Source organism: Rhipicephalus sanguineus, chromosome 4, assembly GCF_013339695.2.
Source record: "Rhipicephalus sanguineus isolate Rsan-2018 chromosome 4, BIME_Rsan_1.4, whole genome shotgun sequence".
NCBI lineage: Eukaryota > Metazoa > Arthropoda > Arachnida > Ixodida > Ixodidae > Rhipicephalus > Rhipicephalus sanguineus.
In genome coordinates, this window is record NC_051179.1 from 56,265,382 (window position 1) to 56,292,974 (window position 27,593).

The window sequence follows — 27,593 nt, forward strand, 5'->3', positions numbered from 1 at the left end:
ATATCCGGTTAGCCACCTACACGCCTGTTGTTTTATTATAGCAGGATTCACTTTTACGAATTTACGATACACACTGTTCAAGAAGAAACAGCATAGCTAGCACAAAGCTGGAGAATCAAAGTTTCTTGTTGCAGAAAATCAACCATACTCCTACAGATATAAAAGCGCTTGTTTAGAAAAAAGAAAGAAGGCGGGTCATGAGGGGGTGTTGAGAGATCGCGGCGAGTCGTGTCAATTCCGTGGAGCGAGAACCCTCTCGAGAATTTCTAACACAATTACGGCGGTGTTACATAAAGGCTATCTTGCCTCAGCCAACGTGGCGCGCATGCGCATTCGGTGCCGCTCGTATACGATCGCGCATCATCCGGCTTGCAATTAGGAGAGTGGCTGCTTATGCCGTGGGCAGATGAGAAGCCAACACAGCACGAGGCCTCGCGGTGCTTGTGGACCCGGGGAGAGTTAATTTCCGGAGCGTGAGCTCCTCAATAAAGGGCGCAGGCCCGGGCCCTGTCTCCGCGCCACGCCGCCGTCAGCTTTCGCCGGGCTTTCCAGGAAGCCTCCCTGGAAGGATACGGCGGTGAATTTCCTCGCATGACTGGAATTTCCGCTGTTGCTGGCTTTCGGGACGCTTGTCCCGGTAAACCGCACTGCAGCTTGCTTCTGCCGCTGCTGCTGCTGCTTTCAAGTTTATGATACGTCCGTGATCTGTAACATCCGCCGCTTTCTTGTGCTGTTCGCCCTCTTCTCTGCACTCTGGAACCGTACGTCCCATTTTCGAGAGATCGAAATTGCTTTTTCTTTTGCTTTTGCCAGTTTTCCATCGGTTAAGCGTGCGTAGTCGTTCTTAATCTTGTTCTTGAGCGTTAAAGCTTTCCATTGCTATGGAAAGCCGTCGAGTCGTAAAGCGGCTCCGCGGGATTTTCTTTTGAGTGAGGCAGCTATGTAGAGATGAGACGAGGATTTGATAAAAGGATTACAAGGAACTTTGAAACAATGCTAAAACAGTAAGCAAGCAATCAAGCAAGCAAGCAAGCAAGAAAAAAAGAAAGAAAGAAAGAAAGAAAGAAAGAAAGAAAGAAAGAAAGAAGAAAAGAAAGGAAGAAAGAAAGGAAGAAAGGAAGAGAGAACGAAAGAAAAGAAAGGAAAAGAAAAGAAAGAAAGAAAGAAAGAAAGAAAGAAAGAAAGAAAGAAAGAAAGAAAGAAAGAAAGAAAGAAAGAAAGAAAGAAAGAAAGAAAGAAAGAAAGAAAGAAAGAAAGAAAGAAAGAAAGAAAGAAGAAAGAAAGAAGAGAGACAAGCACGTGGGCATGTTGATGTTACATTTGCTAGGCTTGGATATCTCGTCATGTTGCATATACAGTTCCTTCATTGATTTAATGATAGTGTGCGCCTATTTCTGCCACAACCGGGCTTGCCGAAGAGTGTCGCGAGCTTGCCAAGACTTTTAGAACGCATGAACAAGAACGGAAGAAGAGCATTCGAGGTGGCACCACCACTTCTGAGCACACGTTCCTCCCTAGAGTGCTCGCATGGCTCTCGGTCCCTACCACTGCAATCGATCTCTCTCCCAAACTACTGCCGAATTACGAAAGCCGCTACTGGGTCGTCAAGCCCACATCGCCGGCCAACTACCTGATCGAACCCGTCGAACCATCTTCAGACATGCGCCTTCGAGGGCGTGACATTGTCAACGTGGAGCGCTTCAAGGCCGACCATGACCCTCTCATAGTGACAGGCTGTTAGATCGCCGGCGGCTCACTTTTCGTACCCGGGGTAATTGTAGCGAAGCCTTCGAAGTTAGTAATGAGTTGCGCTCTCCAGCGACTTGTAGTGGGTCGTCCTTATCGGCTCCTCCTGAAAGAACGCCGCTCGCTCTGAGAGTCCGTGCTTTGACCCGACAGTCGCCATTGAGTGTTGTCGCTGAGTTCCTTCAAATAAACGCCTTAACAATCGCAATAATTTCGTGCGTTTTACCTGCCAAAGCCACGACATTATTTTGAGCCACGAGGTAGAGGCAGACAGCGTGTTTATTTTCCACACCTGGGGTTCTATAATGTGCACCTAAATATAAGTACACGGGTGTTAGAGCTCGCACCCGTCCCGCGGCGGTGGTATAGTGGTTACGGTGCTCGACTGCTGACCAAGTCGCGGGTTCGATCCCGGCTGCGGCGGTCGCATTTCGATCGGGAGACGAAATGCTAGAGGCCCGTGTACTGTGCGATGTCAGTGCACGTTAATTAACACGAGGTGGTCAAAATTGTCCGAGCCCTCCCCTACGCCGTGCCTCATGTCACGGTTTTTGCACGTTAAACCCCATAAATTATAAAATTTCGCACTCATCGGAATGCGGCCACCGGGGCCGGCAATACAACATGCATACTTCAAATTAGCAGCGTGACACATTACCTTCTGTATAGGCTACCACAACAGGTCTATATTATTTGAAACGCGTATAACATTTTAGGGGCGAAGCTCCTTATGCCGTGGGTCTGTCCATCCTCCGTTTGTTTGTAGCGTTGTAGTAGCCGCCTCTAGCTCGTGAGAAGCGCGCGTTCTGGTATGCTGTAGAAGAAGAAGACGACGTTGACGAGTGACACTCTCGTGCGTGTTCGCCTGTGTGGTGTTCTTTCTTCTTTACTACGTCTCGTGTTTTCAACTACACCTGAAGACAACATTTCAGAAGTAACGCGCCGTGAGGCTCCCTCTTGGCACGCTTTCTCTTTAGCTCAGAGTCGCCAGATGGAAGACAAGGCTGCGGAACGGAGGGCACGGAAGGCGGCGGCAGCGCGCGCTCGCAGACAGAATCCTGAGGTGAGAGCCCGCGAGGCCGCAGCTGCACGTCGACGCCGCGAAGAAGATTCCACCGTTCGAGCCCGCGAAGCCGAAGCTGCTCGACAGGCTGCATGGCTGCGGCGAGAAGACTCCACGATTCGAGCCCGCGAGGCCGAAGCTGCTCGACAAGCTGCAGGGCTGCGGCGAGAAGACCCCACCTTTCGAGCCCGCGAGGCCGAAGCTGCTCGACAAGCTGCACGGCTGCGGCGCGAAGACCCCGCCGTTAGAGCCCGCGAGGCCGAAGCTGCTCGACAAGCTGTACGGCTGCGGCGCGAAGACCCCGCTGTTCGAGCCCGCGAGGCCGAAGCTGTACGGCTGCGGCGCGAATCGGATCTTCAAAATGTGAAGGACCGTGAAGCGGCGAGAAAGCGCGCGTACCGGCAGGCAGAGCCCGAGGCTGTGCGAGCACGTGAAGTGGCTGCAAAACGCATCAGGCGGGCTCTGCCCGAATGCGCCGACGCGCGCTTCCAGCGGGACTTCCTTGATAACAGTTTCGGCCATAGTTGCGGTGTGTGCAACAGATTGTGGTTCTCAAACAATCTTGTCACAATATCTTCCATCAAGAAGGACCGCGCTCGCGCCAATGCCATCGCAGTGCTGCAGCGCGAGTTCGCTTCGCCCCACTCATTATCATTCACCACGTGGATGTGCTGTGATTTTTTTAGATATTATCAGCGGTTTCGATGGTCTGTCTGACCACGAGGGACGTCACACGCAAGTACGCACTCACACACACGAGTGACGTCAGTGCCGCGCGTATCCACGCCGGATCAACATAAATGTTCCGACGGCTGGGTTTGAACTTTGGGCCTTAAGTACCGCAGCCCGGTTTTCTAACCACTACACCGCAGATTTGCGCCCCATCAGACAGAATAAAACACGTTTAAGGTGTTAAACATGTTAAGAACATTTTGGTTCTCTAGGTAAAATGAAAACGATGGCCATTTTATTTTCGGTCAAGTCCAATTCTTTAGCGTCTAGCTTACGAAGATTAGGGCATTTTCTAGAGGCACTTGTGCTTACGTTTAGATGCACGTCAAAGAACACCAGATGGTCGAAATTTCTGAAGCCCTCCCCTACGGCGTCCCTCATAATCATATCGTGGTTTGTGGACGTGAAACCCCAGCAATTATTATATGAAATGTCCTAATTTTGGCTTGCTCTGGTGGCTCGAGATCTTTGCCGCAGATGTAATAATTCCTAGCAGTTTTGTTTGCTAAAGTATGACTGTAAGGTTGTCGATAGATCGTCTTCCCATTTGCTCTAGCGCACGCGCACCAACACTGACATCCAACACACACGCCTTCCCGAACCTGCTTGTACAGAGTCAATCACACTTGTCGAGAGCGGCATGTCGGCAGCTTCAGCCGCAGTTTGAAATTGACGTGTTAACGATGTCAAACAAAATCACCCCGCATGCTAGGTCCTCGTGTTATAATTCTATAATTCAAGCGTGAACGCACGCTTGTAGCAACTGTGGACGGCGCATGCGTTCACAGCCACGCTCTAGGCAGCTCTAGGCAAGTGCGATTTCAACTGTACCTTGCAAAATTTTATGGGGCCCGCGTACATTGCGAAGAAGACATAATCAAATGCGCTAAAGTTCACGTTTTCCCTAACTTGCCTTTTATATCTACGCCGTTGTGGCTGCGCCGTTATACTTGCTGACCATCGCTTCCATGACGGCGGGTAAAAGCCTAACACTGGGTTAGAGAACGTGCGATATCAAGATAAAATATGTTTTCTCTACTCGCTGTTCAACTGTACAGTTTATCACCTATGTATAAAGAAAGCACACGCCTAAATTTGTTTTTCCTTTGTGGTTGAGTGGCGACCTTGAAATGCACTACCGCGGCACACACGGAAATGACACGTTTCCGGTCGGCTTCGGCGACTGCAGAACAAATTTGCATTACGTAAATGTCTAGCCATTGTAGAGAGCCCGAAAAAAAAAAACGTATCTAATGTATGTAGTACAGCGGTTTAGCTGCACGCATGGGAGCAGCCCCGCTACCGGCATATCGATTGCGTCTGCATGGGCGTGACAGCGCGAGCAGAAATAACACGACCTCGGCGTGAGTGCCCCGATGTAAGGGCAGCATCTGCCTGCTTTTTTGATGATGCGTCCCTTGAGAGATAAAAGGCCGTCACACACTGCAACAAAACGCGGAGAAACTGATACGTGTTCTTATATGTGTTCTACAGCTTGCCGAAACTTTAGCGACCTCGCGAGCCGTACATGACATTTGGCGAATGCGGTTGTTCACGGAAATAATAAGCATTTATTGCAGCGATAAACCTAAGAATAAAAATTGTTTGGGTCATGCGTCCCATAACCACGATATGATTATGAGGGACGTCGTAGTGGAGGGATCCGGAAATTTCGACCCCATGGGGTTCTTTAACGTGCACTTAAATATAACATGGGCATCTAGCATTTCGCCTTCATCGAAATGTGTCCTACGCGGCCGGGATTCGATGCCGCGACTTTCGGAACACCAGTGAAGCACCATAAACACTATATATATACCACCACGACGGGTAGTTAGAAATACGTAGCAAATTAGTTCCATATAAGGATTCCAGATGAAGTTAGGCCGTGGCAGTGCGTAAGTAAGATGGACGAATGCTTCGGTTACATAGTGCTAATAATATAATAAGCGTCTTGTACAGGTTCCGCGCCTCATTACGCAGTACTTTTAATGTTACAAGTGCTTTATGAAGGTTGGGGCGTCGCCACGTAGCAACAGCAGGATCGGTCTTCACTGCGGCTTGGGGTATGAAGTCGAGTGCATACGCTACATGTTGATCATAGGGTAGCAAAGCGTGCGAGAGCGGCACTTCATCTAATACAGTCAGCATTTCTGCATCGAAGTGAACACGGTTCTGGGAAAGAGGAGAACAAAAGGGTTTTTCCTCGCGCGGTTGGTCGTCGCACAGTTCGTTTGTCCAAAGGAACTGCGGTTAGGGCCCAAGGCACAATCCGCGATAGGCTCTTTGTTGCATAAAAAATGGGCCCCAAGGCGAAACATTCGTCGTCTCTGTTTTATAACGCCTGCAGCAATTCCGCCTCCACCGGCACTGCGCAGCTCTGTTTTATACTTTTGTAGGTGCGTTGCAAGCAGGGAACAGCTTTTGCAGACAGGTTTCATGCACACCTTGCTTAACATTCGGGACAATTGAGGAAAAAGCTGCCGGACATTTTCGATACCGTGTAAATTCTCTGCAGCTTCCTCACTGAGTTATGGCACTGTTAGCTGCATCCACTGCTTTCATTGATCCACGCCAGCACAAAGAAACAAGACTCACCGCCTCACAATGCCTCCCCGTCGTTCTGAACCAGAGCTTCGTTTGACAAAAGCTCAGTGTGAGCGCTTCTGTGTTTGCTTAACGAAGCTCTAACCATAAAAAAGACTTCGGAAAACTCCGTCTGCTTGAAATTTGTTTATTTGTTCGGCTGTAGAATGCACGCTGTTGACGTTACTTTCGTTATCAGAAGTTGACTTTTGATGTTTCGATTTTGACTTCAGCATGAAAATTATTTATTCTTTAGTGAAATCTAAAAGACCCGCAGTAATTTAAAATGCGTCATGGCGTAATTAAAACCACCACATCCTGCAAACTCCTTTCTTTTCTCTCAGAGAAGTTGAGCCATGTCTACTGAGTGCTTGATCCAATCCTGCTGCCTGTAAAGGACAGGACACATGAATAGAAGAGTGACCACAAGAAAAAGAATATCTACAGAATATTTAAAGAATATCTTCTTTCGGCTATTCTTTACTTTTGGCAAAATTCTTACGATAATGGCCTGTAGAGAGCACGCGACATAATATGTACTCACGCGTCAAATTGAAAGTATCATCTTTCGCCCATCCTGTCTGCCGCGGTGATGTAGCGGTTACGGTGCTCGGCTGCTGACCCGAAGGGCGCGGGTTCGATCCCGGCTGCTGCGGTCGCATTTCGATGGGGGCGAAATGCTACAGGCCCGCGTACTGTGCGATGTCAGAGCACGTTAAAGAATGCCAGATGGTCGAAGTTTCCTGAGCCCTTCACTACGGCGTCCCTCAAAATCACCTCCTGGTTTCGGGACGTTAAACCCGATATATTCTTATTATTTCGTCAATCGTATTGTACGCATACTGTGGACTTTTTTTGTGCAGGACCTTCTACGTCGGCTTTCACGTTTAATGAAAAAATATCGCATTCTGAAGTCCCCAAAAAGAGAAAAATAACGCCTAGCGTCGTAAGAAGGTGCGAACGGTGATGATGCAAAGTAGTTTCATCTGTTCAGTTTTTATGGTATTTTTCTGCCGTCGCCTACAAATAAAATTACTTTTGCACCCCAGTATATAGCATGAAAACTTGATTTATTCGAACACTATAATTAAGTATTAGCTGCTCTCAAGTAGAATCCAGAAATCCTTTTTTCTTTCTCCCCATTTTATGTGGTCGGTGTTGCCACAGACTTGTGAAACTCCGCTTGTCTGAACGCAGTTCGTAATATTTTACTCGTGCAATGGTAATAGGATGACCAGGAGGATCTGATGCAGTAAACTCATTCGCATGTAGGGGGCTAGAAAGTTTCGCTCTTCTGTGCGTTCGTGGCCTGTATAGATCAGGCTCCTAATAGCCTCGGCATTAATTACGGGCTCGGGAAGGCCCAGACAAAAGGATGCATCAAGCACAAAACAGGCAGCATAAAGGAAAAAAGTTCGTTATATCCCCCGTCCTTTGTTCCACTTAATTGGATAGCCAGCGAAACGTCCTATATGGATCGCTTGGAAGGTAAACAACAACCGCGGCATGCGTTTGTTGCAACCGCAAGTTTTCGGTGCCTGACGCTGGGTTATCGGAGAACGAAGCGATGAAAGAACCCTCCACCCTCTTTTTCCTTTTTTTTATTTTTTTCCTTCAGTTCTCTTGTTTACAATGGTGGGTTAGGCGCGTTTTTCTCGGTCCACTTTCAAAACACAGTGAACGAGTTTTGTAATTAGTGCGAGTGTCCACAAATTAATCACTCGTCCTCGCGTGTCGCCCGCGACGCCCGCAAGAATAATGTGCAGTACGTGGTGCGGTGTGCAGTAAACACCGGCAGGTCAATTGTGTAACTGACATGCAGGAGATGAAAAAAAAAAAAAACTGCAACTAGGAAAAGGGTTTAGAAGAAAACAGAGACTGAAGAAAGAACGTGTGAGGACCCCAGATGCATTTGAACATATTAAAAAAAAACACACAGTATATATATATATATATATATATATATATATATATATATATATATATATATATATATATATATATATATATATATAAATACAGCGCTTTCCCTACTGCTTTATTGGATGGTTCTTGGTGTTTAGGCCTTTTCAACAGCTTGCTACAGCTTCTTAATTGAAGTAAACAACCGAAACATGCACCCGAGAACTTAGATTCAGGCGTACGTTAAACAATCCGAAGGTGGCGGAGTCCCCCCTTAGAGAGTACTTCATAATCGTATGATGGTTTTGGCCAGTATGACCGTAGAATACATTATTTCATAAGCTCCACAAGCAAATTTCATCTCTTGTTATTTTTATACTTACGTTCCTGTTCCCTAACTGGAAAGCTGCTTTTATTTATACTTTTAGTGACACATAGTTACAAGGCGCATTACGCGAGGTCCTTGTTTACCCACCACGGGCGAGGAGACAAAGATAACGCTGCGCCTAGCAGTTTCTACATTAGAGCTCTGTTGGAAGAAAGAATAAAAATAACCTTTGTTGCAACCCCGCGTTTAATAGTTGCTGGCAAATGACGTCGCAAAAAGCGTTACCAGGCGAACTGTTGTCTTCCCAACGCTAAAAAGGTTTTACTTTTTATTCTTTCATTTGCAATATCGACCGATTGTTCCTGGCCTGAAACTTACCATTGCGTGCAGCGTGAGTTCTAAAGTATGTCGTAACTATGGCCTTATTACAGTTCTTCGTTGCATACGCAAACAAACCAACAAAGAACCCAGAAACTCTGCCATAGCTGTGACCCACAAACCAGCATTTTCGTGTCACGTCAAGACAGCTGCACGTTTTAGGCGGATCGATACGGTATACGAGCCGACATACACACAACCGTTCTGCTCTGCGAGGTATATACATACGCTGGTAACGCTATCTGGAAGCACGCTTGGCAGCAACACAACGACAGCGTTTCTTTTTACGATCGTGCCACTGTATATGCGAAGCAAATGCGCCCTACACCCCCAGCGAAGCCGCATCGGAAGCAACAGGAGACACTCCAGCGAACCAAGAAACAAACTGGCCACCAGCTCGAAAGAGTGGCGTAGTGGTTTTCTCTCGATTTTCAACCACATTTACCTCGTGTTTACACAGCCCATACACGAAGAGCTTTCTCTCTTTCTTTTCCCTCCCTCTCTGCGTCTTGATATGGGACAACTGAAGCGTTAAATTTACCAGACCTAGACTAGCGAGAAGAATAGAAAGAGAGTGAAAGCTAGTGGTGAGGGGGCAACATGAGCACGGGAGAGAGGCGCGGCCACGGGAAGGGCGGTGTCATTGTTGCTGGTCGACCCGCAGACGACTTTTTTTTTTGCACGTGCCGCGAATGTAGGTCGGCCAAGACGCACGGGCACGAGAAAGAAGCAACAGTCCGTCGTAGCCGGCCGGTGATCAATAATATCCGAACGTGCTTTTTCAGAAGAGAACTGGGGCGAACGCTTGATTTATGCCCCATTTAACGGCTTCGTCCGGGACCCCTCCCTACTTCGCTCCCCAGGCGTGGTCCTCCTCATCACGGCGGCACGAGCGCGGTATATTTCACGTCTCAGGCGGCAGTGTCCGTGTCTTTTTTTGCTCCTTCCTACCGGAGTGTGGAAACGCGATGTACGTATGTGCGCGGTGCGACGCGATGTTCGGATGTGTCCGTGCGATAAAAGGTTCCTTGTTTCTGGCTGCTTATTGTTCTGCTTCAGTTTGCGCTACCCGGTAAGGAGTACGCAGAGAAAAGGTTACACAGAAGACACGTGTGCCCCTTTTGCGAGATGGAGGAAGAGAAGATAGGGAGATTGGATGAATGATATGTGTAAGGGGCTGAAGGCAGAAGGTACGTGAAAGCCCATGTGCGGTTCTATTACCGGAGATGGGAAGGGCATAATTTCTTACTACGGACGCCATTATATTATTGGCCAAGGAAAATATTGCAGTTATTCCTCGGTAGAAAGGGGCAGTTAACAAGTTTCCGGCGCTACAGATAACAGAAGAGAACAGAGAAACTTTAATGAAATATAAGTCATTCTTATGGGGGGAATCTTAGTCGAGTGCCCCACTGGCCTCAGCCGCCCGTTCAACCTGGTCGATCAGCGCTGGCTGGTTGGCCAGGTCAGAGCTTTGTGTCTGTCAGGTGTGGGGGGATGCTTTGAGCATATCTCAGGTAATATAGTGTACGACTTCCTCCGCACCAGAGACAGGAACCTCGATAGCACGTCCAAAGCGTTCTTTTTCAAGCTGTACCATCGTTACTTCTTGGATTTCGTGTTCTCATGAAATCTAGACCGCTCAGCACAACTTGGCATTCAGTTAGTGTTGCTTTTTATAAAACCAGGGCGTATAAAAAATGAAAGTGAAAATAGCAAGTACTGAGCTGTGTGTTAAATGACACAGCTTTGCTACAGAGAAGGGCACCGACTAGCTTTAATACCGCATGCTGTGGCTGCGTTCTTATGCCTCCAGTAGAAGAAAGAATCTTGGCCATGTTCAAGGAAATTGTCCCTATTAAGTAATTCGGGATTAATTTGTAGAGGAAACAACTAGTTAAATTTGGTGGTGTTGTCGAGTCGAATGTTGCGACGTTGAAGTAATTGCTAGGTGATAATCACACGCTGGCATCAATACAGAAGAGGAATATAAACAGAAGAATTCTCTGTTCAGTTCCGAGTTGTAATATACTTAACCAATCGTTAGATTCGTCTTAGCAGGTTGTTTTCAAGTCTTCTCTACATGCACTAGAAATGCGGTATCCCCGTTCTTTCTTTTCTCAATTGGATGTTAAATTTAATACGTGCAACCTTGCGCGTAAAATACGCGGACAGAGGATAAAGCTTGTAGGAACACACAAGGTGCTGTGTCTGTTTATGCTTTCATTATTTCTGTTTACATTGGCATTGCCAGTGGAGGGGCGCGGTGAAGGCTGAAGGATTCAATTTCCCCCTCTCCGAATTTTGAAGTTTTGCACGTGGATAATAGACGCACACATACAAACACACGCACGAACATACATAAAGAGTAATCGATCCCCCCCCCTCCCCCGAAAAATATTTGGGGGTATGCCCCTGCCTCTCCATGTCCAACTGATAAGACTAAGGATAACGTGTCACCAAAGTTGAAGTTTCAGTGTTTGGCATAAAATGTGTGAAGAAGCTTGCAGCATTTAATTACTTCCTCATTTTGAACCGTTGTACCAAGCACTTGACCAGTAGTAATCAGATTACTGGGAATACCACTAACTATGGATTCGGTGTAATCGGTGAGAAAAGAGAAACGTTGAGCGAGGTCGAGGCAGATAGCTGTGTAGGATGTCGTTTAGTTATAGGCAATTATATTTTTAAACTCAACTGCTCGATAGAACCAGCCTTGCTGCCAACTGAGCTCTGAATTTTCAAGGTAGCACAAGACTGGTGTACTTATTTCTGTCTTTGAATTTGTGATTCTGTTTTTATTTGTGCGAATATAAACATTGTACCACAATATTTATCGTGAGAAACTTGGAAGTGTGACTTCCCGTTAGCAAGCTGCCGTATGGCAAGAAAGGTGAGCGGTACTGAGCAGGCGAGAACACAAACACCCTTTGTGAATGCAGCCTACACCAGGCACGTTGTCAGTGTCTGTAGTGCTGTATTATTGCCGCAGCCCAGGTGGTCGAAATTTCCGGAGCCCTCCATTACGGCGTCTCGCATAATCATATCGTGGTTTTAGGACGGTAAACCCCATCAGTTGATTAAGTTATTATTGCCGCAGCGAAATGTAAAAAAATGTTTTTTATTACTAAAAACAGCCACGGCAAAAATAAAACAGAATGAACAGGTTAGATGGCTGCACCACGGCCGAACAAAAGATGTGTCCTTCAAGTTTAAGCAGGTACTCTTACCATTCAACAAGGTGAACCATGAGATGCACGACGTGGCTCAGTTGCAGATATATACTCGATGTCGCAAAGAAAGGGGAACGAGATCGTAAAGGTGAATGAAGGCCTGGAGCATATTGAATCTCGACGAGGTGCAGGATGGTCATTTCAGTCCTTTTTTTCTAGTTCTTTTGCTGAGCAAGTGTGACATCCCAGGCTGCTCCTCAATAGCGCATTCAGCACCAGCTGCCGAGTGTGGTGACAGCTTGTCTTGTCGTGTTGTCCTCCTTGTTCGAAGATTCTTTTGTCGTCTTCGTCCAAACACGCGAAGCGCATTTTTTTTTCTTCTTCTTCGTTTAAGCCCTTTAGAAGGGCACGTGGGAGGCTTATACACGACGAATGGGAAGAAAATTCACTGCGTCAGCGTTGTTCGCGGCTATCACGTGGCGAGCGCGGGTACTAGAGACCTCGCGTTCAAATTTGGCTCTTCGAGCACGTTATCATGTCAGTAATCAGTATGCTGCTTCTGGCACTGTCTCACTACGCCATTTTGCCTCCATTGAAAGAAAAATGTTTTAACGTATTTACATGTATTGTAGTTAATAAAGATAAGAATGAAATTGACATACCCAAGCGTATTACTTTTGGAGGAGTTGAAAGACATGTCAAGCAGAAACAGGTTGTGTTTTATTTCACTGATTCTTACAAGCGATCTGATGATGATGATGATGATGATGATGATGTCCTCGTCTTGATGGCGCTCACCCACAAAGGGGGATTGGCCAAGAACCGGGCGGCAGGATGCTTAAGGTAATCACCAATTATACTAAACAAATCTTTAAATTTAGGTTAAAAAATGTAATTGTTGAAGGAGCAAGCGGACAGACTATCGTTTCGGTAGTTTCTAAGATAAATAATAACAGATTTCGAATCAAGACTATGGACAGAGATAAATAGACTAACACGGTAATCTTTTTGTTTCATTGATGTAATCGAACACAGCAGAGCAGACATCCCTTGTGGCTATACCCTAACTAAGTGCCACCACATGATAAAACTTCTGGAACATTCATTGCTAATCTGTAACGGCAACAACAACACGAGCGCTACTGCATTCGCGTTCATCGTCTTTCTGAAGCATTCTTGTTCGTAATGGCTTGTAACAATATCAAAAGGTGACATAGCCTGAGATTACGTCTCTTTTCGGGACCCTCTAAGCATCGACAGGCATGGCACAAGTTATTACAGCGCTGCGTGGTCTAGCCAATATTGGTGATGCAGTAACGACGGGACGCTCTTTCATAAAACTTCGTGAGTATCAACTTAATCATATCCCCTCTCCCTCTTTCTCTCCCTGTTGCTTTCTACCTTGAAAGTTGAAATCCTCTATCTCTTTCCCCAGTGTACACTCTTAATAAGGTCCTGGTTAAAAGCTGGCTATACCCAGGAAACCAGCCGGAAAATGTCCGGTTTCCTGGTTATATCTAGCACTTTAAGCGGGACCTGATTAAGAGTGTACAGTAGCGCACCAGTACTTCTAGAATGATTGACATGCCTGCCTCTTCTCTCTCTCCTCTTTCTTACTTCCTTCAATACCGAGAATCGCAAATAATTTTAAAGCGTGTTAAAAAGTGTTCGCAACATGTGTTTGAGAGAAATGACACAGTGTTTGGCTGTCTTCCGTTTGGCTCTCGTTAGTTTCTGTATCTAAATGTTTCATAACACCGCGAAATTATTGCTCACTTGAGCTTTGTACTTCAAATAACTAATAATGGCTGCCGTATATCGGGCTAGTTTTTTTTTTTTTCATCTCTTGCGTGTTCGAACCTAAAGTTGAACTACGAAAAATGTTTCTGCCTCTTTAACGCTTGATTTGAATTTGAACCGTTCGTTAAGCACCTCACTCACCATGGTAGGCTGTGTTGTTACAATGCTAAGAAAGGGGGCACGATTTTCGACCATGTCGACTGCATTTGGATGAGTAGTGAAATTTGACAGTACTCGTAAACGTTAATTTAGGTGCATGATGAATAGCCCCAAGTGGTTGAAATTGACTGATGTTCCCCACTAACGCGGTCCTTGTACTTATATTTTAGTTTTGCAAGTCAAATTCAGTATTTTTTTCCCAATACCTAATCGATCAACTGCTAAGCGGGACGCTTACAATCCAACTAATTGGCTAATTTGAGAAGTAAGCAAAAATGCTAATACTAAATATAAAAGTTTGCTAAAAAAATCCGCGCTGGCAACCAGGGCAGAAATGTATGCGTCATTTACACTTTTATATTTTTTGGTAATTAGTTTAGGTGCAAGTACGCTGCATACTAATATTTCGAGGGAAATTCTGACGCGCACGATACGTGTATAATCTTCTTTGATGCGCACCTTAATTACGGGCACTTGATGGTCTTAGGCATGAAGCCATATCCACTTGGAATGATGAGAGAAAGAAAAGAAATGAGAGCACACAAGTAAAGAACACAGATTTGAGACACATCCAAAACAAATACATTTATTGTGTCTTTAAAACTTCAAAAACACGTGGCATGTGTATAAACTGTAAATATGCAACTGGCACCATCTGGCGTGAAACCGTTCCGCAGTCCAGCACGCGAAAGCAAAAACCCAGACGCGTCTTGTACGATAGCCACTCCGCGATAATCACTTCGGGTTCTAGGAAAAAAAGACATTTACCGGAGAAGGAATGACACACACATGTACATTCAAGATCTCTAAATACAAGAAGAACCTAGCAGTGCTTATGCGCTGTCTAGGCGAGCACATTGAAATCAACTCAAGGAAAAAAAAAATCAACACAACGAGCACTCAAGGGACTCAAGGTAAGTATTCGTACAGAAAAGACAGGCGAAAACACTTGCATTTGGCTTTCTTGTAGCAATGCGCGAAGCTAACATTTGGGGTGTGCTGTGAATACACTGCATATCAACGTTTTTATAATTTCGGACAGCCTCTTTTTATAAATATATTAAATGTAAATAGTTCATTTCTTCACAGTGGTACCTCGACTTGATTGTCAAAATACTATTTTCAATTGAAATACAAAAAGAAATATTGAAAATAGAACAGTCAGGCCAAAGATAAATATGTGAAAATGATCTATCTGTACAATATGTTTTGTTTAAACGTTTTTCATAGTGTCATACGCTAACGGCGTTGTTATGCGAATTTGCCGCAGTCACAGGAGAAAAGCTTTGTTCAGTTTCTGATGGTAAACAAAAGATGAAAATAGCATTGCGTTTTCTACTCTTGCTCTTTTTTTTATGCAACAAGTAAATGCAACGCCACAGCTATAATAAACTTTCAAATATTCCGTTTATATTATCTTTTTTTGACACGGCAACATTGAAAACTGCATCAAAAATACATCACTCTTCCTGCGACTAGTGATAGTGTCTCCTGTGTGCTTCACTTAAGAAATTGCTTCCCGCAGTAGCCTTGAACGCGTAAGTCGCCGCTTTCGGGAATTCACGAAGGAATAAACTCTCTGTGTGTGCAGCAAAAAACAAGTGATGTTGGGATCGCACGGCCTTTGTCCGCTTTCAGTCTCGTTCTTTCAACCATAGTCACACATTTGTATTCGTATGCCACTCTGTGCCTGTCAGTCACGTGTGTTAGACGAAACGAGACGAAAACGATGTGTGTGCGTTATACAGAGATAACGGGTGGTTATCGTAGTGTGGAACACCTAAACATCGAAAGGAATAAACAGTTAAAGCTCATGAACGTTGCGGCAGTGAGTGGCAAATTTGGCCCCTTCTTCGTAGAGCAGCAGCCTCGAGTGTTAAGTAGTGCACGAAACCGGATTCAAGTGAGAACATTCGGTCAAACCACAGTCGCTTCAGCAATTGTGCGTGTTGGCGACATTGCTACCATCGAAATGGTGACAATCTGGTGAGTAGCCTCCACTCTCTACCTTGGCAAGACTCTACCCATATACATGCAGCTTCTGAGACTTCATGGTGTCGATTTGGTTACAGTCACACTTGGGACATAAGCCGAAAAATGGCGATGACGTTATCCTTTGTAAATTGACGATTTTAATAACGTTCACTGCTGGGCTAAGCAGTATCGTTAAAATTTTTAAATTTCTGTTTTTTTCTATTGCAGCGATTCAAACATCAGTTATTTCACCAAGCAGATTTGCCCTTTACTTTCCGTGTTTTGGTACTTGAAGCACCTCAAGTTGCGAAACTTCAAGTCTACAACTAGCGCACCGCCAGATGCAAAATCCCAATAGGTTCGTTAACCATTTACGCATAAGCAACTTAATAGTTAACTTCTTGTTTACGCTCGGAAAGCAGCCATTTTTCTTAAGATAGCGACCTTTGGCAATTTTTTTATGGTTTTGTACGTGACTGTACATGACGTCAGCAGATAGGTGTCATTTTCGAGTGACATTTACACCACGCAGCGAAAGCTTGAAGCGCCATGGGAAAGTTTTCGAGGCTATTGGCTGACCTGTGAACATCTGCAAGGGGCCAATCATTACGAAAACAACACATAAACGAAACCAAAGTTACAGCGGCACATCAACCACCATAAAATACAGTTTACATCGCAAGAGCGTACACATTTGTTAGCTGCACTGCAGAAGAGGGACGAAGTGGTGAACACAGACGACGGCACAAGCAACACCAACAATAGATAAACGTTTTTTTTCAACAAAAAATATAAATTACCCGAAACACTAATAACAAAAGATATGCTAAATATAGCATTGACACAAAATCGCGTTGCGCACAAACACGACGAAGGTTACACCTAACAAGAGTATATAAAGAGAAGCATTACACGCTGTTTCTTTTTTTTATGTACAATCACAGGTGCTAGAAAACAACGTGACTCAAGTGAGTTACAATGGAATGCTGAGAAAGACAAAAGTTCTGCCTAAGCGTAATGCAGGCCTCGCGATAACTTGGCGTTTAGCGTTTGGTTCGATGCAGGTTTTACCCGCATGCGCACATAGCAGCCACACACATTTATGCCACAAAGATACTGGTGTTTCACCCTGTTGTCCTTCAACGCGTCCTCTTACGTCCTATTGACAGAACCGCCAACGCTGCTTAACGCAGCTCGACATGACGACCACCATTCTGGTTATTTCGTCTTTAACTGTGTAGGTCTGTTTGAACCTCAGCAACCAAAGTAACGAAGAAAAGGCCGGATTGGGCTCTTCCAACCAACTTAAACACTATAACGACCGTTGAGTCAAGAGACAATTGTCTCCTAAAATCCCCCTCTCTGCAGCTCTAATACAACTTAAAATTTAGGCATTTGCATTTCTTATGCCACCCATATAAACTTCCATGCTAGTATTTTTGTAATTTTTAGTGGGGTTTTAGACACAACCTGTAGCGTAGAAAAAGATTTGTGAGCCGTTTGTTCTCCTAAAGAAAGGGGGGGGGGGATTTTTCGTAACATTTATAGTACGCACTTAAGATCGCTAATCAAGACCGAACAATTTGATATAACTGGGTGCTCGTTTGCACTTCTGCAATTTCGGTAATTGAGAGTTTTCAAATTTTAAGAAAAACAACTTTTGATTGTTGTCAGGTAAACTAAATCGCGAAGTGAAGTTACAATTCTGGCATAAATTGCTTAGATTTTACACAGAGTTCGTTGATGATGATTTATTGTTTAGCACGCAAAAACACTGCAACATCAGCAGTTTCATAGAGGTAAAATATCACGTCACCTCTTCCTAAAAGTGAATTATGGCTCATTATGCTCGTGACTGCAGTAAACAATTTCCATGTCGTGTGCATTGGCAACAACATTTATAAACTTTGTAACACAGCTTCGCAAAATATGAACAAATATTATCAACGCTGCATTTTACATTGTGGCGCTGTAGGCACATCATCTCTTCAAATGCATGACGGGATTGTAACAGTCCAGGCAATATTTCATTGATTTCCTGCTTGGCATCCATACTACAGCAATAAAAAGAAATACACGGCACTATTTGTCCGACCGCTAAGGTAATAGGAAGTATCTCACATTCGCACAAATCTTACAACTTGCAGGTCTCTACGATGGATGAGTCCCAATGTGCTAGTCACGCACAACACAGTCACAACACAGGTGATCCACTGCAATGTCTGTTTTTCGAAGGTGGTGTCACATATTAAACTAGCGCACCACACTCGCATGGCGATTGTTTGCGCCATATGAAGAGAAATTTGTGTAGGGCATGCACTAAACGGCTCCGACGTCTGGGTGCCCATAGCTCAGCTGTATCTTACACATAAAATCTCACAAAACAGCAGGTGCAAGTTATCCAACGTCTAGTAGAAATGTCAACTGGCGAGTTGGTTCATCTTTGGTAAAATCGCACAAAGAACAAGAATGATAGAAGGTAATGCGCTTGTCCTGCTGTTTTTTATGTTTTTTTGTCCGTTCTTTGTGCGCTGTTACCGAAGCTGAATCTCTACCAATACCTATTAGGTGCGGAGGAGCACCTCATGTTCATCGTCCTTTTGGAATTTTACATATCATGCTCTGTTGATAGTGAAACATATTGAGAATATACAACAAGAAAAGCTCCTTGGCTTGAATGCATAAGAATTCTTGTAACATTTGACACCTGATTTGCTGGTACTGCTGCACTAGAACAAGGATTCGGTTCCTCTTCAATATTTTTAGACATTCACAGCACATAAACCCATTAATCGACATGATGATGAAACTCGCGTTGTAGTGGTGGCCAGGCGCAAGCTCTCTCGTTGACCACCTATATGTTGAGGCCTGTCTTGGCTGCGTTACCCTGGCCAGTGTCCATAAGCCAGCGTCTCAACGGAAGCCGGCTTGGTATCGTAACTACGCATGCTCAATGAACTTCACCGCCTTGATAGAGCCACTTTCACTCACAATTGTCTCACATATGTCACACCTCCCCAACATAGTGTCCTCAAAGCCAGAGTCCCTTCGATCCTGACACTCGGTCGGCAACTGGGTGTGCTGCTGGTGTTGCTGAAGGGCAATGCCGCAGGGAAGAGGCACTGAACCATATCCCTGGGGTGTTGAGTGGTGGTGCGGGTGCGTGAATGGTGCAGGTGGGTAGTGGTACGGCGTGCCCAACGTGGGAGACATGGCGCGTGGAGACGCGATGATAGGAAGGTCTTGCGACTCCGTCGACGTCAACGATTCCAGTGTTGTAGTGGTAGTGTCGCTGGAGCCATGCTTTGGAGAGTTCCTCGCCACGGCAAAGCGGGACTTCCGGAGCCCGCCGGACTGGGAAATCCTTTGCGGAGGAAAGGCCACGCTCATTTCGTGTTCGTCAAAGGCGAATGACCGGCCTCGTTTCAACACCGGTCGGCAAGGGTATCCAGCTGCTGTCGACGCAGCATGGTGTACCTGCGCGATGCTGGCAGAACCTGGTGGTGTCGGGTATACTTCGACATTTTCGACTATAGCAGATACGCTGCTTTGCGACTCGCGCCTAGCGTTGCTTGCCCTCCTGTGCTGCGAAGAGTCGATGAAGTGTCGACCCCATTCCTCCTGACTGTAACTACTGTTGCAGGACGTGTCGCAAGTTTCGGTTGACTCCTCGCGGTTGGCGAAGCGGCCACGAATGCGGAAGGACATGCTCCGATCGCCTCCAGAGCCGCTAGATAACTTCACCGATGCGCTTTCCGGATCCCTCTCGAGCGTGCTGGGATAACGAGCGCACAGGATCTTGGAGCTATCGAGGGAAGCGCGTCTGTAGAAGCCGTTCCTAATGGCAGCGCCGCGTAGACCGGGCCCGCATTTGTGTTGATAGTATGACTGCTCTTGCTGGAGCTGCTGCTGCTGCTGTTGTGCCATGTCTTCTACGCACAGTGGCTGTTGAGAGATCAGGGACGACCGGCGAGAAGGGGGTCGTCTTGGGTCTGTTGTCACGCTAACGATCCTCCAGTCACCGGATTTGTTCTGGTAGAGGGAATGCGTCACCAAGGGCCTCTGGTAATCGACGCTGCCACCCGAACGCAAAGACGCTGTGCTTCCAGGCACTCTTATTTCTTCGGAGCACTTTCGCTCCTGCGGAGGGCTCTGGTGGCTGTAGTGGTAGCCTCGAGGAGAAAAGAAGCTTGGCTTGCGCTTCAGGCAGGTGAACATTTTGCGGACGTGCTTTCGCATCACCTTGTTCCTGATAACGTACAGGTACGGATTGATGAGCGAGGAACAGAAGAGGAACAACATCGAGATGGCCGGCAGATTCCTCAGGGCGGTCTTGCGTGTTCTCGCGTGCGGCTCCACCAAGGTCATGGAGAAAAACGGCAGGAAGCACGCCGTGAAAGACACCACGACCAGAACGCCAGTGCGCACGGCCTTCCACTCGTCACCAAAGAGCGACGACGCCTGGCTTAACGAAGACGTTCTCTTGGACCAAGCCGCCCGCCTGTGCACGTACAGAGGAGGATTGCTTCCCGCTTCCAGCCCCGCCGACGGGGGCGGGCTCATCTCGTTGCTGCTGGTGTTGATGTTGTGAAGCCGGGCGCGAGCGCTGTTGCGTCGAGCCGCGCGAAACATGGACGCGTAGATCCAGGTGATCCGGACGAAAGGCAGCAGGAAGCCCACGACGCACAGGACGCACGAGTAAGATATGGTAAGCAGACTGGTGTCGTACCAGGTGACTGTACACATGGCCCAGCTTTCCTGGTACTCGATATCTGAGACACCTACGAGCGGTGGCACCGAAATGAGCACCGCGAAGACCCACGTCGAAACTATGAGCCCGCTCGTGCGCTTCTTTGTGATGGTCATTGAGTAGTGCAGTGGACTGTTGACGGCGCAGTTCCGATCGACGGCTATGAGTAGTATGGAAAAGACGTTGGCCATTGTTAAACACACGGTCACGGTGCCGTGTATCTTGCACCATACGTCGCCGAATATCCATTCTTGAAACATAATGGACACGAACACGAATGGCAGGACGATGAAGGTCTGCAGCAGATGTACGATGGCCATGTTGAGTACAAACTTGTTGGACGTCATGCGCACCGACGGGCGCTGGTAGAAGAGGACGAAGACGAGACCGTTGACGGCGACACTCGATACCATGATGATAAGAAGCAGGGTGTAGTGAACTTCGAGAGTGATGTAGCTGGACGACGCCGTCGTCGGGCCGCCTTCTACGCCGCCCACAGAAGCGGACGCAGCGGCGTCTGCTTCTGCGGATGGCACAAAGTGCAAGGTACCGGACGACTCGTCCAAGAGGATGGAGTTGGGGAAACTTGGAGCTCGGTTCTGGGCAGTGAAGTTGGTGCCAAGTGCACCGAAGTGCGGAATCACAGCCGGGGGATCTGGGTCAACGTGCAGCTCCATGGCCTCTCCTGGTCAGGAACGCAAAGGACCAGCCTTGGAAAGCACTATGCGGCTTCTCCTGCAGCTTTCGGGTGTACCTGCGAAAGTGTCAAGAATCAAATGAAATTTATGTCATACGCAGTGAATGAGAACATGGAGAAATCAGAAAATTGTTATTAACTGTGTCTAAGGAAGAAACGAACGAGCCCTTCGAACAATTCCCCTTCTTTCGTATCGTCACTGGCAAGAATCATAGAGCCGGCATAATAAATTTCTATTCACAAGTACACTTCATTCATTCATTCTAAGCGAAGAATAGATCAGACCAATGAACTTTTTTCGTAACAATATTTCGCTACAGAATTCATAAATAACAATTGAAAAGAGAAAGCCAAAAATGTAGCTGCCGATTCTCGCTAGAAATTTTTCATGCTGCCCAAGAGATCTGTACGTGATTTGGACGAGCGAAAAAGGAGCGTCATGCCTGAACAATACCCCGATAATCCCAGCTGGTTAAAACTAACGACCACTCACACGATAAAAGAAAATCTGCGACTACCGGCGCACATTAGCAGTTCAAAGATATGTTTACTTCGTATGATAACAAAGGGTGTAGAGTGTAAGAGTCTGCTGCGTATAAGTAATCGCGTAATCCTTCTCCAGTCGCCCACACTTCTCTTGCGAAATGACAGTTTGGCACGTGAGCATAATCAACGACGTTTGAAGAGAAGACAAAAGCCCTTGCTTTCATGGCTGTCTCCTGCACACAATGGCTGCACTACATCCGTTCATTACGTAAGATATGGTTGTTTGAGCTTTCTGGGACAGCTAACGTTTTGTGAGATAGACACGTGAATATCACTTTTGCATTTATTTTGTAAAGACGGCTTGGAAGTTATATTGTGCGGATCCGAACGCATGCTTCAGTTAAATACAATAGCTGCCCACTAGGCGGGAACGGAGCACTCTTAAGTACTGCCAATACATGTGCGGCTGTCTCGGAAAACCCAATTAAAGTCCACGTTATCGGTCGTTCAATCGAAAAAATGAAGTGGTTCAATTCTTCATTGAAAAGTAACCACGGTGTGTGTTTCCCTATGCAACGATAGTTCACCTTAGACTAGCATAGATTCGAGGAACTTGTTCCCAAGTAGCTTGCCTTCAGATTGGACGATTTACCAGGACACAGGTGCACAATCTGTGAAAAGTAACGGTGTTATAAAAGTTATTAGCCATAAGGCGAACACTGCCGATTACTCTGGACCTTATATGTGCGTCGTATGTGTTAGGAAAAGGTCCAAAAGTGTCTTCATATAAGAACAAAAAACAACCTACCCTTCGCCCGTAATTATTTTCAACAATGTACGTTTTTCTTCCAATAATGTGATGACTGCGAATTTCTTGCAGAGTATTGAAATTTGGTAAAGAAATTATTAAAACAGAAGAATAATACCCGCAGTAACGAGGACTAAAGCTCTTCCATTTGAATGTCGTTTTCAGCAGACGTTTCAGTAAGCATTAATAGTCAGTTTTCGCCGTTTTCACTCTGAACTTAGAACGAGCTGGGCTGCATTGCTCAAACACATAGCTTTTTTTAAAATAATAACTGTAGTGTGCGTTCCTTCCCCGATGAACATCACATATATTACGCATGAACATCTCGTTCTACATTGATTCAAGATAGAATGTCCTGATTTTAATTGGGATGCACGTGTTATGCAATATATAGAATAAATGTAGAAAGGAGAGTCGCTGGTGATTTATCTTGCCCATAAAATTGAAGAGTTTATTGCGTTTTTACTTACTAGAGGTAATTAAAAGTAGTAGCGTAGAGATACTCCTGTCCGGTCTCATCCCGCTCTCTGTTTGTTTATTCCAGTGTAGGGTAGTACCGAACGTTCATCTGGTTACCTTGCTACCACTTTCTTCGTTGCTTTCTCTCTATCTATCTCCCTCACGTCTTGTCCAGGGACAGACTAGAGCGCCCGCTGGGCTTGGGCCAGGACAGCCAGTTGCCTGCCTTATTCGTCATCAACAAGCGTATGCTACCTATACTGCCAGTGTAATTTGGCAGCGATCTCATTTTTCTTATGAGCGAGGTCACAGTTGACAGCGCTGAATTTCTTTGAGCTTAATGCGAATATCGAGCCACCTATCACGAGGACACGTAAACACTGGTACATTAAGCGCTAAATGTTGCACTCTTTTAGGCCCCTTAATGGAGTACAGGTGCTGGCGGCGGAATGGAGTGCAGTGAGATGGGCAACAGCTCCGTTCATCACTTTAGACATACGGTTCGGTGAAGCGCACGAAGACTAATGCTTCATCACGAGCGGCAGGGCAAGCAACGGAACTGCGTGAAGGCGATGCCTTTGCTGTGAAAGAAAACATGCCGGAAGTGTAAACACGCGAGCGGGCATACTTCGAACCCCATAGTCAGACGCAAGGCGGCAAAGAAAAAAAAAACAAACCGGCACAACTCGAGTGAAAAAAGAAAGGAAACTAAAGCAAAGGGACGTCAGAATGGAACGAAAACACGTGCAGGCATCGCTTGGCCCATGGTCCAAGGAAACGACCCTGAATCTTCTCAGCAGCTCGCCAGGCGCGTGTGAGTCTGAGCTCCGGTCGAAACGCTAATCCTCAGGTGGCCTTCGGAATGAGGAATAGTCCGCGTCGCTAAGGCCGAGGTTTCAGTAAAACTACGTGGTGCCGGCGAAGAACAGACTGAGAGAGAGAGAGAGCAGAGAAGAGAGTCATGGGACGGTGGTGTTGCAGCAAACCAGTTCTATATCAGCCTCAAGGACATGCTCAGAACGCTGGCACGCTCACTGCGCTGGCCTTCACCGCCTGAGCCTTTTTCATACCCTAGTATGAGCCACAGCTTGTTTGCTGTGCTTGTTTTGTCTGAGACGGCTGCACACAGCCTGTTCACTCTTCCTGTCTCTCTCACTCTTTCTCACACACAGACATACACTTTTTTTCACACTAACAACATCACTGACTCTCAATCGTTCCTTGGCAGAACTGTATACAGCGCCGATCCTTTTAGGGCCCTAAGTGGTCGACTGTGTCTCGGCCTATGTAATCCTTGTTATCTTACTTGCAAGGCTTCGTTTATTCTCATCGTTTCCAAAAGCGCGTTATACACTCTTGCCTTTGTATAATGATTGTACAGGGGCAGCTTTTACGTTTCGGAGCGGGGTGGGGGGTGGGAGGGGGGGGGAGGAGGGGTATATTGAGACAGCAGAGTTTGCATAATAATGAATGGAAAGACTTCAATCGGCACAAGCGTTGCGCGAATGAGAGATGCCATCCGTCCTACATTCTCTACTCTACTTCAGCAAGAATATATATATATATATATATATATATCATTTATCAGAAGAGGGGAGAGTGGTGTCATCGCAGAATTATAGGTAAAGACATTCATTTCAAGGTAACTTGGTATATTAACGAAGGCTGAGCAAACATTTCAGAGAAGGCGCTCCGCGCCAGCAACGCGTCGCTGTGTGCGCGCTTTCTTCCTGAACAATGAGTGGCGCAATCAGTGGAAGCGTTTTGTTTGACGCTGCTGCTAAAGGAGCGGCCAGCGCAGCCGCCTGCGCCAGAGCCCCGCCGCGCTCAAATTTCGTATTGCGGAGAATGGTGATCGTCGGTGGCCTTCGGGGTAGCAAACTTGCATGAAGTATTTACATTGCCTGAACCCTGCTGGTGACACAAGCAAAACATTCAACCCCGTATTTTTGCTTTGGTAAAAAGGTCAGCGAAAGCAAGTGCTCTTTCACCTTCTTTGAAATTGCGGGCGTACTTTATTTATTGTTTCACGAACATACATCAATAATGTCGGAACATTACACGAGAAAATAATAACGAAATAAATTTTGTTTGCAATTAACGCCAAGTTTCAAAAATTGTGTCGCGATTGAAAAGCAGTCAGTTCTTCAGAACTTGGTTTTTGCATATCGATACATATCGCATTTGTTGGAATTTTTAGCTAAAACGAAACGTTAGAAAAAATTTAGAAAAGAAAACGCTCCTATTGTATGCCGACATTTCCCCAAGGACTGTAGAAACTACTTTAGTTTTGCATAAAGAAAGCCTCATCATCGCGTCTGATAACCTCGGAAGCCGTGCAATTTCAGTTCGCTTCGCGCGGTCGCACGTTACAAAATACAGGGCACATCGCGGCACGCGGAGTAGCTGCAGCGCTAAAGCCACGTACCCACATTTTGCATGTTTCGTACTTAGGAATACGCCGTTGCTGGGAAGACTATGCGCGGCGAGCGAAATCTCCATGTTTTCACGAAAACCTTCATAGAACTTTCGTAACGCATGTGACGGGACCTCGATTTTCTCGGTTCCTTAACGACCCGTCTTCGTTGCTCCCTTTTGCTATATGTTACGATTATGTCGTTTGTCGACATTACCTTTCTTCATTTTTTTTATTCGGCTCAACTTGATGACTTTGTGTTCTGGTTCAGGGTGCGGTCGAATAATTTCATGCAGATTAGGCTGGGGTGTTTTAGTGGAAAAAAAAAACACCCCCCGGGCTCTCCCTCGAGACAGTAGTTTGGTAAGGACGTGAAGCATTTATTCCTCAGTAAACTTTCTCACTCAAGAAGCATTACTGTTCAGTAAACTGCTGCATGTCAACGTGCGCCGTTAGATGTTGTTGTTACACGGGCCACCGAGAATATAGAAAAATGAAGTTCATGTTAAGAAAAGCAAAAACAACACGACTACCTTAAATCGCTTGTACGCTGTAACAATGCTGAACTCAATGTTTCAAGTCGCTGACAACCAAAATGATCATTTCCAAAACATGCAACTGTTCGTTGTCCTTTCGTTCGTATTTATTGCAATGCCCAATAAAGTATTTGCTGTTTTAACTACACTTTCTTTCTGAATTACTTGTTAAAAATACCAGTACTAAGATTCCTGCATTCTATAATAAACATTTGTTTGCTCGATTGATTGATTGATTGATTGATTGATTGATTGATTGATTGATTGATTGATTGATTGATTGACCGTCCAACCGAACGACGGAATGTTCATTTGATTAACAGCTTGATTGATTACTAATAGCACGTTTTGGTGTTTGCTTTCTTTGTAAAGACAAAGCAATGACGGCTCTGCACAAGATTACTGATGCGAGGCAGGAACATAATGAAACTCGATTTTGCATATCAGTATAAGTAATAAGAATAAACACAGGCAGATTGCTCAGAAGAAAAAAAAACAGTTGTAAATAAGACTGCTGTTGGGTCTTTTGCCTCCCACTATTGAAAAAACCGCCGGTGCAAGAAGTGCCCCTTCGAAGAGGCATGTCTTGGCAATATTTAGCATGATGTAAAAAAAAAGAGTGAGAGCGTCGCAGAATTTATATCTTTATTTTAAGAAGCCATGAGTGTTGCTTAAGTGTAGTAGGCTTATGTAGTTTAGCGCATAAATTTAGGTACGCGAAAATTCAGCCATATTTTTTCTGGATCAATAAAAATTGCTCAATCCGTCCTGCCTATTGCGACACAGGGGTGCTTTTGGCCGACCCGATAAAGACGGCAGCGAAGCCGGGATGTCACTGAATTGCTAAGCAACTGCATAATGTGCAAAATGCGTAGTTGATAGGAACACATTTTCTAGCTCATAGTGCCTAGTCCTGACAGGTCGCCACAAATAAGGGGAGCGGGGGGGGGGGGGGGATGTCGACCGGCTTCGGTGAAATTCGGAATAACTCCTATCTCAAAATCTCTCGCAGATCAGTGTAAATGAGAAGCCCTTGGCCTCTTTCTGCACTTGTATAAAAGGCGTCTTGCGGCTTCAAAGAGGAGCAAGAGAACCCGAAACGCACGAACTTGCGAAAGGCCGTAATTCACGGCTTTCCACTGACACGCCTTCTTTCTCTTTTTTCCTCGCACAAATAAGAGAAAAAGTGCGATAAGACAAAGTCGCCCCAGTTTCTGCTAAAACCCGAAATCGAGTTTTCCGCATGCGAGGGTTTCCGGATAGCCCAGCCCTAAATCATACGCAGGCAGACCAAGGACGTGAGATAGAGAAAGCCCACATTGAACGCTCTCCTGAGAAACCAACTTGGCCGCCTAATTGATTGCACCCCGTGGCGCCTTCGTTCTATATCTCAGGAGCAGGTGCAAAGCTCTCAGAACGAGTTTCGACCGAGACGCAAATCAAAAGGAAAAGGAGAGTTAGAAAAAAAAGATTGGGCCTCAACACATCTATTCTTCGTATGTACCTCTAGAAGGTGCTAAGATTTCTTTCGTTCACACCAAGACAATTTTATTTTTTGTTGATACGGTCTTGAAATATGTTCGCTATGGTAGAGTAGGCC

At 45.8% G+C, this 27,593-nt stretch overlaps 1 protein-coding gene across 1 annotated transcript in view; it reads right to left on the bottom strand.

The window, feature by feature from the left end:
• Positions 1-17,294: 17,294 nt before the first annotated feature.
• LOC119390025 (uncharacterized) overlaps positions 17,295-27,593 on the bottom strand; it is a 35,412-nt gene continuing 25,113 nt past the window's right edge. The window contains exon 2 of the mRNA XM_037657530.2: positions 17,295-21,345. Coding sequence (XP_037513458.1) covers positions 18,782-21,268 — 2,487 coding nt within the window. The 5' untranslated portion in view covers positions 21,269-21,345 and the 3' untranslated portion in view covers positions 17,295-18,781. The remainder of the gene's footprint in view (positions 21,346-27,593) is intronic.